This window comes from Plasmodium malariae, assembly GCF_900090045.1.
Source record: "Plasmodium malariae genome assembly, chromosome: 5".
Taxonomy (NCBI): domain Eukaryota; phylum Apicomplexa; class Aconoidasida; order Haemosporida; family Plasmodiidae; genus Plasmodium; species Plasmodium malariae.
In genome coordinates this window covers 988278-1008092 of record NC_041779.1, presented here as the reverse complement: position 1 = coordinate 1008092, position 19815 = coordinate 988278, and the positions used below count along the sequence as shown (strand labels likewise).

Below are 19815 nucleotides of genomic sequence, written 5' to 3'. Positions count from 1 at the left end.
CTGTTTTGTTTAATTACACCTTTGTTTTTGCAAGAGAATTGGGGTAATATATTTTTTTATATATAACTGTTTGTGCATTTGCAACACGGAATAGTGTATTTTTCCCTATTTCTTTCGTTATATTATTCATTAAAAAAAAAAAAAAAAAAAAATTTACAAGAAATATGCTTTTTGTCATTCTTAATGAGTTATATAACAAAAGGAAAAGTTCAAATAACTGTTTGATGTTTACTTCTTATTATTCATTTTATTTGTTAAGAGAATTGACTAAGTATCTTCCTAATTTGTGTTCAAAATGTAAGAAACAAATTTACGTTCTCAACATAACATAATTTTCATAATTCAAATGAATTATTTATCAAAATAAAAAATAAATATGATTTCTTAATTATTCTGTGTTTAGAGATATAGTATATACAAAAAAAAAAAAAAAATTAGAAAAACTTTTCAAGTTTTTGTATTTTTTTTAAATTAGTAAGACATCAGGAAGGGCACACATCATCGCATTATCTGGGGTTACTTTTTTTATAAGTTATTTGAACAAAATAATAAAATGTTAAAATGGAGAAATACAAACAAAAAGATTAATTCTTTTTTTTAGTTTATACAAATTAGATCCTATAATTATAAATCGTAGTTCTGATCACCGTACTGTTTGTCATTTGCTATGGTATGGGGTAAATGCTTGTTCATACATATATATATATATGTGCATATATTTCCTTTTCCATCAAACAAGCTATTTTCATGACAACAAAAAGTTATCTGACACATTTTCTCCTATATTGTTAAGAGGATTTTTCGAAAAATATTCTACTTGCAATGAAAATTTTGTCGTCTTCATTTCTGTGTATAGTTTATTCAGAAATTTAAAAAAAAAAAATTCTTCAAAAAAATTAAAAAATGTTACCTTATCAAATTTTAATTTTCTTATTTTGTTTCCCTTTTTCCTAATTTCATTATATTTTCGTCTAGCATGTTTTGTTATATTAACAGTGTATTAATTGTTACCCATGATATCTTAAGGAAATAAAAAAAAAAAAAAAAAATGGCATAAGGTTTTGCTTGCCTCTGGATTGTTCAAGAGGAGTATATATTCACATAATAACAAGTTAAACGTTTTTGTTTAATCATACTGTAGTTTCATTCATTATGAACACATATAATCCAACATACAAGTATGTATATTCACACACATGTGTGTTTTTTTTAAAGTACCAGAAATGCTGAGAGCGCAATCAACACATTACTCGTTGCAATATTATAGTTATCAAGAAAATAATTTTCATGTATTTTTCTGTTGTATAAGGCAAAGGATGTGAGAAATTGTAAAATAAAAAAAAATAAAAATCCCCAAATTCCCTTGATACGTAGTATTCCTGATATGATACCTGCTATTAAGCCTAGGTTGTTAAAAATATGCAAAAAAATAAAAATAATATGCACACATATATAAATATTTATATATATGTGAAAGCACGTTTCCGCCAACTATTCGCACAAAAATATAAATTTTTATCCTACCTATTACTTGCTTATAATAGAAAAAAACATCGTCCATCTCATTCTGCGAGAGAAAAGGTAAATTTAACGTATAAGATGAAAATTATGCTTATCTCATAAAATATTCAATACATATATATATATATGTGAATGTATATGTACACATTAAAGTAAAATAATATTGCTTATTAGTAGTATCATACATATAAAACATATATATTTCTTCATATTCAATAAAGAACGGCTAAAATACTATATTATTATGACTAACTTTTGTTAATTTTTCGTGGAAAAGTTTTTTAAATAACCTAATATCATTTGTTCTATTTGATTTTTCCATTTTTAAAAAGTAAGGGAAAAAATGTACGTGAGTATTATTTTATGTAGTCCTTTCTCTAAAACGTGAAATTAAGGATCATTTTAAAATGAAAAAGTAAATAGGGTTATCTTTTTGTATTTATTAAATAATTAAATTCCAAAAAAAAAAAAAACATAAATAAATAAATAAAGTTAAAAAAGCAACAATATATATATATATATATATAAAAAAAAAAAAGATAACTAGTAAAGCAAATCGTATATTTTATATGGGTACATGTATATTCATATATTTTACTATTTTTAAACGGAGAAAGCTGCAATAATAGTAGAAATATTTTAGAACATACTGAAAACACAGAAATTCCATTATTCTATTTATATACTCATTCTGATAGTGCTGGTAAAATGTTCACTGTTCTCATGGATTTTACAGTGATACACAATAACAACTAAAATTATTTTTTTTTTTAAATTACACATTTTATAATGTTTTTCTTTTTTACTTGGTCATTTTCTTATCTCCTTTAGTGAAAATATATAATAGTATTTCTACATTTTACTAATGAAAACTAAAAAAATAGAAATATTATATTACAAAATCAAAAATATGGGAAACATTTTAAGTTTTTTTTTTTTTTTTTTAAAAAGACTTGTTCGAAGTAAATAAGTCACATATGAAAATTTTAATTCTTGAAAAAAAAATAAAAAAGCAAAAAAGAAAAGAAAAGAAGGGAACATTAACCGTTCGATCCATGCATAAAACAACTGTTACCTGCACTCGTTTAAAAAATAGAAAAAACACAAACTTACTTTTCTTTTTGAACTTCAAATTTGAAAAAAAAAATGAATATATAATTAAGCCAAACATGTAATTATATTAAGTATAAAAAAAAAAAAATAAAAAAATACTCATCATATATAATTTTACACATACTATACCACTTATTTTTTTTATTATAGAACGAAAAATATTATATTATATATTTCTTAAATGTTTCGCATATAAAATTAAAGTTTTAAATGGGTTTTACTTTTTCCTTTTTTCACATTTCCAAAAAAAATTAAATTTATACCTTATTGTATTATAAATAAGATATATAAAAATATTTGTACGTGAGTATGTACAATATTATACCACTACGCAATCAGAAAGGAAATCCCTTTTTTATAATGTACAGAAATAATAGCATTTCGTCCTGTATTTGTTTATTTCTTATATAAATTCTTTATCAATAGGTGTTCTACTTTTTATAAAAATTATGAAGAAAAAAGAAAGAAATAAAAAAGTAAAATATAAGATAAAAAAAGAAAAAAAAGGAAAAAAGGAAAAAAGGAAAAATAAAGGAGTACATATTTGTATACAACCATAACTTCAAAACTGGATGGAATAAATTTATGTTCGTACACGTGTTTTTGCAAGTGAGCTTGTGTTGTTCATTTACTTTTTTTTCCAAGAAATAGTCCTATACAACATAAGAATAATAATTTGCTGCTATTTTTACAAAATAAAAAATTAAAAAATTAAAAGATTTTATAAAATTATAACATTAACAAATGAGTAATTGTGAGTACACAACCCAAATATAGTAAAAACCTTACAATATTAAAAACAAATTTTCATAAGTTGTACCCAAAAATGTTACCTAATTTCGGTATATTAAACATTATAACATTAATTTGTACATTATTCTTGCCAATACTTTATCTAAGCCCTTCTTATTATTCAGTTTAATTCTTTCCATATGTTAATTAAGCAAATGGTCTCATCATATTCCCTAATCTTTTACAAAATTTATATATTACATATATTGGTAGTAGTTTTAGACATCTTTTTACTCTAGTAACATTACTCTTTTTCATTGAATAGACCTTTTTTTTTAAAAAATTTATTTTAACAATTTTTTAGAATTTGGTGACAAGAAAAAAATTACAGAGAATAAGAAAGTTCACTCCTCGATAAGGGAAAAACAATTAAGTAAAAGGGAGAAAAAAAAAAAAAAAAAAAAAAAAAGCAAACATTTGCTAAGCAGAGCGTTTGAGTAAATTTATTTTCATGCCCCTATTTTCCTTTTTTTTTTTTTTTTTTTTGCTTAAAATAATGTACATGTACGTGTATATACACATTTATAAAGAAAAAGCCATTCCTATAAAGAGGGATATGGTGGAAGAGTTACTTAGACGAAAAATAGCCTTGTTTTATCTTATTCTGTATCACGCTGCTTTATGCTGTGCTACGCTGTTCCATTTTATTCTGTTCTTTTTATTTCTATCCCGCTGTGTTCACTTTATTCTGTTCCTTTTCTTCAATTTAGAAATAGCCGAACTGATGAATTACAAGAAAAATGACAATTCTGAAAGAAAAAATGTAGATTTCAATTTTGAAGAACAAAAGGATGAACCTAGTGAGAAGGGAAATAAATTTAGTATATCAAATGCATACATAGCTGAAACGTTGAATAAAAAATTATTTCAAAAAAGTTCTACGTCCAAATTTGCTTCTTCATCTTTTAGAAATAAACCAAATAGCGATGAAAGAAATAAGGTATTAATCCTAACTAAATATAAAGGTACTACTACAAATAAAAAGGATACAAATATAAATAAGGTAAGCGAAAATTACAAAAATCAATTGAGTAATGTTTTCCTTTTGAAAAATAAATTTGGATCTGCAAAAAGCAGGTTTTTTTATCAAAAAAAGTCAAGCGATATTTCCAAAAAAGATTATATCACACGAGATAATTCCACTATTAGCAATAAAAATTCAAAAGTGGATGATATAAATTATAAGATAGGAGAAAACTCATTAATGCAAGGGATTAGCAGGAGTTGTAGTCATAGTATTATCATGGATGATATTGGAGGTGGTAATGATAATAATGTAGACAAACATACTAAAGATAATTGTAATCATAATGGTGGTGATGATAAAGATAATGACAATTATAATGATAATAATAAAAATGAATCTATGATAATTGGTGGACCACATAAACATGATTATTCTAACAATTCAAGTAGTGTTAAACCCACAACATGTAAGAAAAGAAGAGCAAATTTTTTTTTATGTTTTTCAAAATTAAAAATAAAACATAGTAAGCGAAAAAATGATCTTCAATGCAATAGCAAAACAAAAAAAAAAGATCTTAGCAAAGAAGAGGAAAACATAGGAAATTCCAGTAGCAACAAAGGGGTTTCTGAGCACCCGGACAGTAGTAAAAAGAACATAAAGCAATTTTTTTGTGTTAAATGAAAATTATTGTTTTATACTTCTTTTTTTTTTAAATTAAAATTTAAGAGGTGATTGTTAATTTGTGTTTTATATGTACATATCAACTGTTTTTGCGTACTTTATGCGCAATTTTTTTTTTTTATCTATCTTTATTTTTCTTCAGTTTTCTTTTCTTTTCTTTTTTTTAATAAGAAAATTTTGTACTTTATCTTTTTTATTATTTACTTCAATCTTTAAGATATGGCTAATACCTTATAAAGAACAATGTATCACGAACAATATGTTAAAGAGAGCAATTTTTTGCGTAAAAGAAGAAAAAAAAATAGAGCTAAAAATGTGTAAAAATAATAAGGAAAAACGTGAAATAATATAAAGAAAAATGTAGAAAAAAAATAGAGAAAAATGTAGAAAAAAAATGGAGAAAAATGTAGAAAAAAAATAGAGAAAAATGTAGAAAAAAAATAGAGAAAAATGTAGAAAAAAAGAATATAGAAAGTTGTAAGAAAAAATAGGGAAAACTGCAAAAAAAAAAAAAAATAGAGAAACATGTAAAAATATTACGTTAAAGTAGCATCACAATTTGCGGTAAAAAAAAAAAAAAAAAGCATGCTAAAATTAGTTGTTATATTCTGGTGGCTGCATATTTTCCACCGCATTCGGATAATAATTATAATTGGAATAAAAGTCAGGAACGTTTTGAAATCTTTGATTAAATAAAAAGGGTACTCCACATGTACTGTACATAAAATTAGCCCACTGTGCCATGGTCTCTTTATTGCATGGGAATCGGGTCATAAAAGGGGGAAGATGAGAATACTTCGAATGGCTGAATAGGATTAAAAAATAGACATAAATATGTTCACTTTGCGGTGCAGGTATATATGTACATATGTAATGCATAAGTATATATGTACACATGTAATGCATAAGTATATATGTACACATATAATGCATAAGTATATATGTACACATGTAATGCATAAGTATATATGTACACATGTAATGCATAAGTATATATGTGCATATGTAATGCATAAGTATATATGTACACATGTAATGCATAAGTATATATGTACACATGTAATGCATAAGTATATATGTACATATGTAATGCATAAGTATATATGTACACATGTAATGCATAAGTATATATGTACACATGCAATGTATAAGTATATATGTACATATGTAATGCATAAGTATATATGTACACATGTAATGCATAAGTATATATGTACACATGCAATGTATAAGTACATATATATATATATGTATATATGAATATGGAACGACATGCATAGAGACACATGAGGGGTATATGTGGTTTATGTAAAAATGAATCTTATTTTTATGCCTTTTATTGTTTTGCCGTTTCATAGCCATTTTGGGTTTCTTTGGCTCCGCTTTTCTAACTTCGACCATTTTATCCTACGAAAGAAGAAGGATCAATCGGTTAAAGCGTTTCTTAATACGTGCACGTAAACATAAAGACGTATATATACATACACACACATATGCGTGTACACTGTTTCTTCGTTTCTCTGCTTCTTGTTGCTTTTTCATTTACATATATTTTGTGTCTTTTGTGTTTCAAAACTTTGGCTACTGATGATTCATTAGCGAAAACTACAAATCCAAAACATCGAGATCTACCAGACGAATCAACCACAATTTGAACTACATCAATGTCCCCAAAAGATGAGAAGTAACTGAACAATAACCAGTATAAAAAAAATAAAAACATGTGCACATACAGGTAAGTACATACGTGTACATACATACACGTACATATATGTACATACATACATATATGTACATACATACATATACGTACATACATATATGTGTCTATACCCACGCACATACGCATATTTAAATATGTAGTGATAGAACATTCTCTTATGAAATTGGGGAATTTTTTTTTTTTTTTTAAATAATTTATGCCTTTCCAGTGTATCTTTAGTCCAGTAATAGTTTAGTCCACCTACGAATATTTTTCTTTGAATGTCGGAGGGGGTAGTATTATGCTCCTCACGAACATCTACTCTTTTTCCGTTTAGTTCATGAGAATCCTGAAAAAAAAATAAACGAAAAAATGAACAAAAAAATAAATAACAAAATAAATAAAAAAATAAATAACAAAATAAATAAAAAAATTAATAAAAAAATAAATAAAAAAATAAATAAAAAAATAAATAAAAAAATAAATAAAAAAATATGATAAAAGAAATTTTAAATTATAATAATGTTAGGAAATGTGTCTGTTTATTTGATTAGCTATTCTATATTTTTATATACTATTAAGATTCTATCTTTATTTATTTGAGATGACATTGTAACAAACGCAAATCCCCTGTTTCTTTTTGTTTCATGGTCTTGCGCTATAACTACATTTTGCACTGGCCCATATTTTTCGAAATATTCTGATATGTACTTTTAAAGTGTAAGAGGTAGAAGTAGCAAAAAAAAAAAAAAAAAAATATATTTATATATATTAATAAATAAATAAGAATAAATTAATAAGTGCGTGTTTGTTTTTGTGTGTATGTGTGGGGTACAAAACATCATAATACAAATAGAGGAAGGAGAAGGACACACAAGTTTTCTAAACAAGAATTATGTCTTCTTTCATTACTTTGTTTGTGATGTTTTGTGGAATACCACCGATAAAAAATTTAAAGGGCTCATTTATGTTTTTTGAGTTAATTGCAAATTCGTTAATTCCTGTGGAAGCTGTATGAGCACGTGCATAGAGGTACGTGTGATATCGTATATACGTATGTAAGTATGCGTGAATGTATGTATGTATGTATGTATACATAATGTGTACTACTGCATAAGGTCTAGTACAGAAAGATAAATATATTATCACACTACCAGTACTTAGCGTATCTGCATTCTTATTCTTCGGAGTTGTGTTTCCCTTTTCAGTTTTGTTAGAGCATTTTGAAACATTATTTTCATGACAACAACATAGCTTCTTTTTTTCTAAAAAAAAAAAAAAAAAAAATGAGTACTTTTTTCATTAAGAAGGGTATATACATTCGAAAAATAGAAAAGTAAATAAATTATCAATACATTTGTAGAGAGACAATGGAAATAAGCAATTGCCAAATAAAATTATAGAGCGTATCAATACGTTATTGAAGCTTCAATATAAAAGAATAAGGTGTGCACTGTATGTTTTTTATTTCAATGAAATGGTGCTCAGCACATGGTAAATCAATCACTTAGAATTTTCATTCTATACTGCAATATACTTATGTATGCATATATATGTATATATATATTTTGAGTACATGTGTGTTTATACATGTATAGATATGTAAAAACATGAATACTTACTCCATCCCTCTATTGGTCTAACCTGGTCTATAAGATTCACTAGATAAACTCCTTTCCCTTTTTTCTTTTTGTTCATAATTAGCATCACACTCATTTTTTTGGATGATGCTGTCTATCTTTTTTCTTTTTTTTTTTTCTTCTTCTTCTTCTTCATTTTTAGATGCCTTCGTTTTCGAGGGTACATCTACATCACTTGACTCATTCATGATATCATGACATGTCATTTTTCTCAAATTTTTTTTCTTTTATTTTTTTCTTCTTCAAAAGGTATAGAATTTATATATATATATATATATATATATATATATATATATATACATATGTACATGTGAGGGTAACTTGATACAAACTTATTTTCTATATGCATATCACAGGTTTAAATCGTACATGTGTATAAGGGATGAATCGGGTTTGTAAGAATTTATTTTGGGTATAAGTATACGTTAAGATATTAATAGTTTTATTAGTGTTTATTTCACTAAAAATTATAATAATTTTAGTAACTTCTATTTTACTAAAATTTATTTGTTACAATAAATTTATTTTCGTACAATATCTGTTTTTTTTTTTTGTTACAATTTTTTTTTTTTTTTAAATTATTTTTAGAAGATTCCTTTTTCTTTTTTGCTCTTTTTTTTTTTTTTTTTTTTTTTTGTTTTTTTTCCTATTTTTATTCCTATTTTTATTCCTATTTTTATTCTTATTTTTATTCCTATTTTTATTCCTATTTTTATTCCTATCTTTCTACTTTTTTTTCTTCCCTTTTTATTTCCTTTTTTTCGTCCTTTTTTTTTTTATTTTTCTATATAATTCTAATATTCAAGATGTAAAACATTTAAATACTAAACAATTACCCATGAGAAATAAAATAAAAAGTGTGCAAAAGTAAAAAAAAAAAGGACATACTTATTGGTAGGAGATAAAATTAGACAAGATGTACGAGTACTTGTACGCCTTTTCAAGAGAAAATATAAAAAAAAAAAAAAAAATACTAGGTTATCCTATATATAATACATATATGTAAAAATATTTTTATTACTATTTTATGTTTTATTTATTTATTTTTTTAGTTCTCTCTTTATCTTGTTAGTAATTTATAAAAAAAGAATTAAGTTCTAGAGAATATGCACATGGAATAAAATAAAATGTAATTTAAATAAAATTGTTTTATTATTAATTTTTTTTTTTTTACGACCTATACATAAATATTGAGAAAAGGAAGAGATAGCAACGTAAAAAAAAAAAAAAAAAGAAAAAGTGCACGTACACAAACATATATATATATATATATATACACATGCATCCACATAATACACAATAGCATAATATAGCGCCTATTAGAAAAAGGTTTAGAAGCTAAAAAAATTGGACTTTTAAAAAAAAAAAAAAAATTGAGGTGCAAATGCAATACTTATAAGGAAGACGGAGTAAAAGTGTACGCCTTCAAATTTTTCTTTTTAAAGTATTATAAAAAAGGAAAAAATAAATAAATTAGGTAAAAAAAATGACGTAAAAAATGACGTAAAAAAGGAGGTATAAAAGGAGGTAAAAAAGGAGGTAAAAAAAAATGAAGTAAAAAAAATGAAGTAAAAAAAATGAAGTAAAAAAAATGAAGTAGAAAAAATGACGTAAAGAATAATGTATAAAATGACACAAAAAATGATGTAAAAAACATGAATTTAAAAATAAAAAAAAAAAAATAATGTGAAAAATGACGTAAAATATGACCTAAAAAATGAAAATCAGCAAGTCGGAATTACCTTAAAACGAATGGGCTTCTTATCAGCACTAACTTGATTTTTATGGCATGGAGCACGTTTATTACATCATTTCGTGTTTTTTATTATTATACTATATATACAAGATACTGAAAGATGTATTTGCGGCTATAATATATCCATTTTGGTTTATTTCATACTCATAATTTTTCTAAACGATTCCAAGTCGTTTTGCCAACTCTCCCTTTCTTCCCTTGTTTTGAAGAAAAATAAATAAGTGCTTATATTAACACTACTTACAGCTATTTCTAAAGACTTGAGATTGTCTACTTTTGTTCTAATGGATGTTATTTTGTTTAAAGGAAATGATCCAATAGGTTTTTTTCTCCCATCTTCATCTGCTTTTCCTTTATACCATTCGAGCATTTTCCCATCTTTCGAACAAGTGACTTTAACTGTTTCATGAAATATTGCAGTTTTTATTTTTATAATTTTAGTTAAAGTTTTTCTATATTGTTTTATTTTTTCGTCTTTTATATCTTTAGCTGATATATTTTCATCAGACTTATCAGTAGATAATTTGTCATCATCCTCTTCATCTTCTGTTTCGATGTTTATTTTTCTAGCGGTAGGAGAATATGTAGGTCTTCTCCTTGCATTCCGGATGACTTTTGGATTTATATTATTATTGTTACTACTATCTTTATTATTTCCATATAGGTTTGTATTATTATTGTAATTACTTTTATTATGATAACTATTATTACTATAACTATTATTATTCTCATTTTTGTACCATCCTTCATTAGCTCCGTCGTTGTCCTTTTTCGCACCAGCGTAGTGCGTTTCTTCATTTAAGTCATAGTTGAAATTTTCTAGCAGGTTGGCCAAAGGGCCATTATTCGTCTGAGAACGGAGGGGGGGGGAAAAATAAAATAAGCAAATAAATGCACAAATAAAATAAACAAATAAATGCACAAATAAAATAAACAAATAAATGCACAAATAAAATAAACAAATAAATGCACAAATAAAATAAACAAATAAATGCACAAATAAACGAACAAATAAATATACAAATAAACGAACAAATAAATATACAAATAAACGAACAAATAAATGCACAAATAAACGAACAAATAAACGAACAAACAAAAGAACAAATAATTGAACGAGCTAGCTGCAGAATAAACTATCACGCATGAATTAACAACACAAAAAGAGGAGGCTTATAACTACCCAGTGTTATTGCTTCCCTAGCATTATTTTTCAGCACTATTCTTTACTTACTATCTGGGGATCATAATTAATGAGGGGACCATCTGGCGTCCTCTTTCCCCATCTCTCGTAGCAGCTATACGGAACTGTGTTGCCCATATTATTTTTCCTTATATATATATACATATACGCGCTTATACATATACGCGCTTATACATATACGCGCTTATACATACACACGCTTATATATACACACGCTTATAAATACACACGCTTATAAATACACACGCTTATAAATACACACGCTTATAAATACAAGCACATATATACATACACCCGAGTATATATATACATATATATAATTTGAAGAATTCCTTTTTTTTTTCTTTTTTCTTTTGCGGCTTTCAAAATATTGCGGGATTATTTATAAAAAAAAAAAAAAAAAAAAGTAAGGACGGACGGACGGATGGACAGAAAACTTTGGAAAAGAGGGACTATCAAAATTTTTGTTTGAATTGGGAAAAATGAACAATGAACGAAAACGTCTTGTAATAATATGCGATAAATAAACCTTTAAAAGTGTGTACTGTTGAAGTTCATATTTTTCCTTTTTTTTTTCTGGTTTTGTTTGTTTTTGCGCTTGTTTTCGTTATTGTTTTTGTTTTTCCTTTTATTTTTGGCTTTTGTTTTTATTTTTCCTTTTATTTTCGCTTTTGTTTTTATTTTTTTTTTTATTTTTTCGTTTTAAATATATTATGATTATATTATTTGAGGTCTAAAAATACAAAATTTGATTTTCACACAATTGTACCTTAAAGGATAGAAACATTAAAAAAAAAAAAAAAAAAAAGGAAAGAATAAAAGGATCAAAGAATAAAATATTAAACGAATAAAATATTGAACGAATAAAATTGTGAATGAATAAAATAGTAAACTAATAAAGGATTAAACGAATAGAAGCATAAACGAATAAAACATAAACGAATGAAGCACATACGAATAAAACATAAACGAATGAAGCACAAACAAATAAAATATAAACGAGTAAAACATAAACAAATAAAAGGACTGACGAACAAAAATGAAAAAAATAAAAGAAAAAAAAAAGTTAAGCACACAAACAGAAAAACAAACCCCAAACTATTCAGTAAATGTAAAATTAATCTTTTAATTTTGTGTTCACATTAATACATTTTATTAAAAAAAACAAAAAGAAAGAAAAAAAAAAAAATTGCAATACAAATTTAACACGTAAATACGAACGCATAAATATATGATACATTAACCAAAGAAAGAATAAAACATATGAAATTACTCAATTACAACAAACGAAGAAATGTAGATGAAACATACTTAGGGGGAAAAAAATACTAACGTACGTTCGTATATACGTTCATACAAACGGTAACACATACATACATACGTTCGTACATACGTTCATACAAACGGTAATACATACATACATACGTTCGTACATACGTTCGTACATACGTATGTTCGTTGTACTTTTTTGATTATTTTAATGGGCAAAAATCTGGATGAATGAATTTTCTCATATATTATTTAATTCGAGTCTCAAATGACCGCTTTGTGCTTTTTCAGATGTTTTTAAATTTCTTATCAATGTTGAAATACATAATAAAATAAAAAGAATAAGGCAGAGGGAAAAAAAAAAAATAAAAAATAAATAAATAAATAAATAAACAAATAAATAAATAAAATGGGTAATTCAAAAAGACGCAGAGTTAATTTTTAAGACCATAATGCAAAGCGCTTTTTCCTTATTAAAACATACGTATGGGTAGAAGGTACATATGTATGTAGGTATATATATGTATATATATATACGTATATGTATATATGTGTATGTAGATACAGCAAATACAACGCCCATATTATATATGCGCAAAGACATAGCCATGAAAGCGGGGGAACAAAGATTAGCGTAGGCAAATGCAAAGATACGTAATGATAGAAAATACACACACGCTGATGATAACGTAGAGAAACTATAATTAGAAGGAAAAGAGTAAAGAGAAAAAGTAAAATGAGATTTATGTTTAAAGTTCTACTACTAGCAAATGTGTATTACATTATAGTTTTGTGTTTTTTGAAAAACAGTCACTCAAGTAAGGACAATGTTTTTTTATATATACAAAAAAAGAATGTTATCTTCAAAATTTTGAATTTTCAAAAAAGTAAAAATGTACGTAAAAAATGTAACAGGGTTGTGTATATGACGAATAAGGAAAATAATGAGCAGACAAGTGAAAAAGGCCAAGAGGAGGAAAAAAAAAAAAAAAAAAGTGTAAAATTTTATGGGTTCTCACATATATATAAACATTTAAATTTGGATAAAGGTAACTTAACACATAAGGAGGAAGAAAATGTAGGAAAAGCGGAAGAAATAGAAGTAGTAGCAGGAACAGATGAGGACGAAACAGGCCCCTCTATAGAAGCGAGTAGTGATGCTGCAAATATGAGAAACAACAGTCTACTAGTCAAGGATGACCCGAATAGGATACAGAAAATGAAGTTCGAAAATATATATGACTACAGCAGTATATTTAAAGAAAAGGAAAAAAAAATTGAAGTGAGAAAATATATAGGGAATATTTTTCAAAAACTTCCTAAATTTAAGGACAACTTAAAGGTTATTAAAGACGCGTTATTATATCTGAAGTTTATAGAAAAAGGGAATTTATATTTAATTAAGAATGTTGATAAGAAGAGTGTAAATTGTGAACCTTATGATGATTTGTCCAATACGAAAAGAAAAAAAAAAGGAACTAAAAAAGATAAAATAAAATTAGAATTAACGAGTATTTATAATAATATAAATAAAGAAAAACATATGAAAAAAAGGATATGTAAAGAATGTTGTATTAAAGTTGATTTATATACAAAACTTTTATCGAGGCCTTTAAATAATATTTATAATTTACATAAAAATATAAAAAAATTTTTACACCCTTTTCAGTATAGTTTATATGAAAATGCAGTAACGATATTATATAAAGATGGAGAAGTAACAAATTCGTTAAGTGATGTTTTAAATAATATTTTAGATATTAGAAAATTAATTACAATAACAGGAAAAACATATGCTGGTCAGCTGAAATATTTAAAAACATGTAGAGAAATTTTTAAAAAGTTAAATGAAGCTATAGTAGATCTTAATATTATTTTACAGTCAGGTAGGAAATGGTTAGATTTATATAATTCGTATATAAAAAAAATAAGAAAAATAAAATATATAGATATAACACAACCTGCTATATCAATTATAGGTTGTACTAATGTAGGAAAAAGTAGTATTCTTAATTCTATTACTAATTCTAAATCACGGATAGCTGATTATAATTTCACTACTAAAGAATTCAATTTAGGCCATTATTCATTTACAAATGAAAGTGATATATTGACAACACAAATTATGGACTTACCAGGTTTAATAAATCGATCAGAAGACAAAAGAAATATTATGGAAAAATTATCTCTTTCTTCTTTAAAAAATATACCTTCAGGAGTTATATATGTTTTTGATCCTTTAAAAAAAGATGATCATAAATTCTCTTCTTTGAAATCACAAATTGATATTCGATACTATTTAAGAGGATTATTTCCTTTTAGACCATGGATTGATGTCATAACAAAATCGGATCTAATAAACTTTGATCAGGTCGATATACCAAAAGATATAAAGGAAAATGCTCTCTTTGTCTCTGCAATGAACAAAGATTCTTTACTACCCCTGAAGGATAAAATTAATGAAATAACACTCAAACTGAACAATTTTTTGAGCAAGCATACAATGGAATGAAGCGATTTATTTTTAAGAGAGAAACGTTTGCAAGAAAGGGGATATTACTATTTGTCCATTTTATGAAAAATAAACAAATATTCATCATAAAAGATAAATTAAAAGAAATTGTTGTAAAAGGAAGTAGAACATAAGAAGGGTGGACGACTGCTATGTATAGCATCTACTGCTCGGTGTAAGTTTCAAAATGGGGGAAGAGAGTGAACAGGCGAAAAAAAAAAAAAAAATAAATAAATAAAAACAAAAAATAAATTAAATATATTAAATAAATTAAATAAATAAAATAAAAAAAACTTATGTAAATACGGTAGAAGTAAAACACAATTAACGTTAATTTTTTTTTTTTTTTTGGCTTACGATATGCTTCATGTCTTGCGTGATGATTTTTAATTCCACTTTGTTACTCTTAACAATATATGGTGCTTCTATAATTTTGAACAGTTAAAAGCACTCTAGCGTTTGTAGAGAATTCTCGTTATTATTTGGATTTACAATTTATTTAAACCTATTTAATAATGCACTTTTAAAAAAGTGCATTTTTTTTTTTTTTTTTATATATGACCCTTTTGTACCTCCATGATTTTTCATTTGACATTTATCCTCTACCATTTACGCAAAACATTTTACATTTCACGTGTTTCTTTTTAATACCATGTAAAATCATTCATTTTAAGCTCTTCTGTTTTTACATATTTTGTTACAGTTTGAAGCTATATTACAATTTCTTCTCCCGTTTATGCTATTCACTTCTACTCCATTCACTTCTACTCCATTCACTTCTACTCCATTCACTTCTACTCCATTCACTTCTACTCCATTCACTTCTACTCCATTCACTTCCACTCTATTCACTTCTGTTATATTCTATTCAATTTCAACTTTTTTTAATGTGTATTGCATCCATTTTCCCAATTAAGTGCAATATTTTTACAATATAGAAATATTTTGCTTAAAAAAAAAAACTGCCTTTTAGAGAAATTATCGCTTTATCTCTTTTCAGTAATAGGAAGTTTTACCTTCATTAGTATATTTCTTTGCGCTCTTTAGGGGAGGGGGGTCTAAGTGCATTTAAATAGAAGAACTACGTTTCTTCGCTTTTCTGGACTTCTTTCTATTACTCCTTACTTCTTTGCACTTCTCATCACCTCTTACCTTCTTTAGCTTTTTGGACCGTTTTGAAGGTGCATTATCAGCCATACATGTACATTTTCACTTTAGTGCAAATGGTTGGAACTTCATTCCTTGTGATTCCAGTACTGATACTAGAAGAGCTAGACCCCTTAGGTAAATTTTAGTGTTTTTTTTTTTTTTTTTTTTTTCTTTATTTTCGGTTTCTGTATAGTTGTGCTTAATCACCTTTTTTAATTATAATTTAAACTTTTTTTTCATTTTCAATTTCATGAGGTGAACTAAGTTTTAAGGAAGAAAGGGCATATTTTTTTAAATGTGGTTTTCCATTTGTCCAATTTGTATAATTCGCACAATTTGCTCCCTTTGTCCTATTGTCCATCATTTCTTGGCATTCTTTCCCACCTGACCATGTTCATGTACCTCCTGAACAATTGCTGAATTACATAAGGCAAGCTCTTCTTTATGAATTTTTTCATCACGTAAGAATGTTAACATTTGGAAACTCCACAATCTGTCCCATAACATCAATTTTCAATGAGTTTCTCGTTCGATACCAGTACTTAGTTTTCTATATATTTTATTTTTATCATATTGCTATGTAGTAGTACTACTTATTCTTGTAATTTTTTTTTTTTTATTTGAATTTTTGGTATATCATACAAGTTTTCCTCCCCCTTCAACACTTTTTGGGGAATATTTTATTTGTTTTGCCTCATAAATAGGGACCTTTTCTTCCCTCTCGTTATAATAATAAATAGGCTCTTTACATGGAACAAACGTATTTTTGTGTATTATTGTATCATTTATATTTGTTATGCGTTCTTCGTAAGTATATCTTGGTATCTCCACAAATTTTGTAGAGGCAGTTGGATTCAATTCTTTTTTATTTTCACCACCCATATTTATAGTATTATTTTGTTCTCGCTGCTTATAATACATGCTTTCTACTACATTATTTCTAAAGCAGAAAGGGTCTTTTAAAAAGTTAACACTCATACCATTCACCTGAACATTGTACCCAGCATCAAAATCAGGAATATATGGGCCGTTGAACAAAACAGTTCTCATTTGTTAAAGTATGATTTAAAAAAAAGAAAAGCGGAAAAAATGGGAAGAATAAAAAATGAAAATAATGTACAGAAGAAAAACTAAAAATGAACGAAGATATTTACAGTCTTCCAGCAGAATCATGTACTTTGGGTGAAGTGCTGCAGTTTATACTTAATATCAAATGTGCGTGCGTGTGTTTGCATATGTGTGTGTTAGTTCGAAATTTCACAAAACATAGTACTCAAATTGATTACCACATGGCTCTATATTTTTCTTAATATTCTTTTTGTACAATAAAAATATGTGTTTCTTTTTTCGTTTATATTTTTATTTAATAAATAATGTAAAAATGGAGAGCTAAAAAATAAGTACTTAATATTTTTACAAATAATAAATAGTTTTACTAAGACATAAAAAAGGGTATGTCTTTATGTGAAGGGTGAAAAGCATTAAAAGTGAACATATTTTTGCTAATTTTTTTTTTTTTTCTAGCTTAAATCTTAAATATTGCTTCAGAAAAAAAAAAAGAAAAAAAAAATTAATAGCTAAAGGTGCATACATATGCTTGTGTGCACTAATGGGTAGATTTTTTTTTAGTATAGCTAGTAAATTTTTACTTCATAAATTTTTAGTACATTTTTTTTTTTTTTTTTTATGAACAGGTAATAACTTTTTTTTGTTTTTCCTGAGAAAAGGTATTAACTTGTAAATTTTTTCCATGAACAAGCAATAACTTTTTATCTTTACTACAGATAAAAATTGGTTTATTTAATTTTTCCGTGAGCAGGAAATAACCTTTTTATTTTTATTCTTCTACTTTTTGCGAATTTAAATATAACTTCTAGTTTCTGTCTTATTTTTCTTTTTTTATTAAACAGTAAGAACATATTTTAGTATATTTTAGTTGCGCCGTTTGTAGTGCATTTCGTTATTTTAGTACATTCCGAAAATATTAGCATTTTAATATGTTACATTGGACTTGAAATAAGTTTATAATTCTTGCAAATAATTTCCTGCCTTCTCTCAATGAGTTTTTTTAATTTGATAAAAACTTCAAAACATTTAATTCAAAGAGGTTATAAAAAATTTTGTTAAAATAGCTAAATAATAGCTAAATATGAACTAGATTTTTGCCTTAACTTTATTATTTGTATATAAGAATTAACAGGATATGTATTAGGAAAAAAAAAAAAAAAAAAAAAAAAAAAAAAAAAAAAAAAAAAAAAAAGGAAAAAAAAAAAAAAAAAAAAAAAAAAAAAAAACAGAACAGAACGGAAATAAACAGAAAAGAGGTGACAACCGATTAGCTATTAGCAAAAGATATGTTTTACTACCGAATCAAAACATTATCATAAACATTTGAAATTAACAACAATCTTAAGGAAAAAATATTTATATTATCACATTATGAATTCTAGAATGTTAAAGTTGTTTCCTTGCAAAGAAATATTTGATAAAACTTTTCTTTACAACGTAACAAACATAAAACAGAAAAAAGGTTTAAAGAAAAAGATAGGAGGAACAATTTTTAAAAGTATGAAGCGCATTAAAAAACTACTTATACAAAAAAAAAGAAAAAAAAAAGCATTTTAAATTTATTAAAAATATTATGTAAGAAAGAACAAAAGAAAAAACCTAAAAGATCTTAATGTTATTATACATATTATACCTGGTCAATATTTTAATTTTTTTAATTGAGAGCATATATGAGTGTGCAAATGATTAACGCTCCTCCTTCAAAAAGATGGAAAATTATATTTGTTCGCACAACTTACTTTTTTTATTTTAGTACTCACTTATTTTATAAAATCATATGTTGAAAAGATTTATTCTGGGTAAACAAATTGCAATGTAATGACAAAACAGATTTTATTTTTTTTGGAATCACAAAAAAAGGAAAAAATGAAAAGAAAAAAGAAAAGAAAAAAAGAAAGTAAAAAGGAAAGAAAAAAGGAAAGAAGATAAGAAAGAATAAATTGTAAGAAAAATTGGCAAAAGGAAAAAATAGTGAGCAAATTTTACAAAAAGAAAAATGCAATAGAAAAAGAAAAAAAAAAAAAATAAGAAAACACTAGTAACATAGTGTGCAAAGTTGTTTACTGTTGTTTTACAGATTCAAAAAAACAAAAAAAAATTTATAAAATATACCATTAGATATTCGCTTAACAAATTAGTTTAATTTTGAGATTACGAGTGTATATATATATATATATATAAAATAGTTGCTACCTTAACACAAAAGGGATGTTGTTTAAACATCTATAAATGTCATTATACTGTAAAAAAAAAAAAAAAAAAAATTATATTATGTATATATAAATATATATACATGTACAATATGTACATATACCCTTACACGTACTTGTTTACATATTTATGAGTAGATAATTAAAACATCCCTAAAGCTACAAGCAAGTATAATCCAGTTTTCAATTCGAGTTTTTTCATTTCATTTGAGTTCCTCACAAAGGGAAAAT

General features: G+C 25.4%; 6 protein-coding genes across 6 annotated transcripts; 2 read left to right on the top strand and 4 right to left on the bottom strand.

Moving 5' to 3' along the window:
- Positions 1–984: 984 nt before the first annotated feature.
- Positions 985–1843, bottom strand: PmUG01_05029400 (Rab5-interacting protein, putative; the record flags this gene model as incomplete). The annotated part of the gene is made up of 4 exons (XM_029003501.1): positions 985–1020; positions 1219–1403; positions 1525–1567; positions 1775–1843. 4 exons carry the CDS (start codon positions 1841–1843, stop codon positions 985–987), a joined length of 333 nt encoding a protein of 110 aa, XP_028860440.1.
- A 1886-nt stretch (positions 1844–3729) lies between these two features.
- On the top strand, positions 3730–5074 carry PmUG01_05029300 (conserved Plasmodium protein, unknown function; the record flags this gene model as incomplete). The annotated part of the gene is made up of 2 exons (XM_029003499.1): positions 3730–3799; positions 4137–5074. Coding segments are annotated over 2 exons (1008 nt in total), but the record flags the coding sequence as incomplete, so codon positions are not given.
- Positions 5075–5668: 594 nt separating this feature from the next.
- Positions 5669–8622, bottom strand: PmUG01_05029200 (RNA-binding protein, putative; the record flags this gene model as incomplete). Its single annotated transcript, XM_029003498.1, has 8 exons — positions 5669–5879; positions 6408–6481; positions 6621–6730; positions 7038–7125; positions 7352–7486; positions 7689–7777; positions 7931–8041; positions 8421–8622. 8 exons carry the CDS (start codon positions 8620–8622, stop codon positions 5669–5671), a joined length of 1020 nt encoding a protein of 339 aa, XP_028860438.1.
- A 1683-nt stretch (positions 8623–10305) lies between these two features.
- On the bottom strand, positions 10306–11493 carry PmUG01_05029100 (conserved Plasmodium protein, unknown function; the record flags this gene model as incomplete). The annotated part of the gene is made up of 2 exons (XM_029003497.1): positions 10306–11022; positions 11407–11493. 2 exons carry the CDS (start codon positions 11491–11493, stop codon positions 10306–10308), a joined length of 804 nt encoding a protein of 267 aa, XP_028860437.1.
- A 1888-nt stretch (positions 11494–13381) lies between these two features.
- Positions 13382–15157, top strand: PmUG01_05029000 (GTP-binding protein, putative; the record flags this gene model as incomplete). The annotated part of the gene is made up of 1 exon (XM_029003496.1): positions 13382–15157. The coding sequence occupies one exon, from the start codon at positions 13382–13384 to the stop codon at positions 15155–15157; it is 1776 nt and encodes a 591-aa protein (XP_028860436.1).
- A 1785-nt stretch (positions 15158–16942) lies between these two features.
- On the bottom strand, positions 16943–17356 carry PmUG01_05028900 (conserved Plasmodium protein, unknown function; the record flags this gene model as incomplete). Its single annotated transcript, XM_029003495.1, has 1 exon — positions 16943–17356. One exon carries the CDS (start codon positions 17354–17356, stop codon positions 16943–16945), a length of 414 nt encoding a protein of 137 aa, XP_028860435.1.
- Between the last annotated feature and the right edge of the window lie 2459 nt (positions 17357–19815).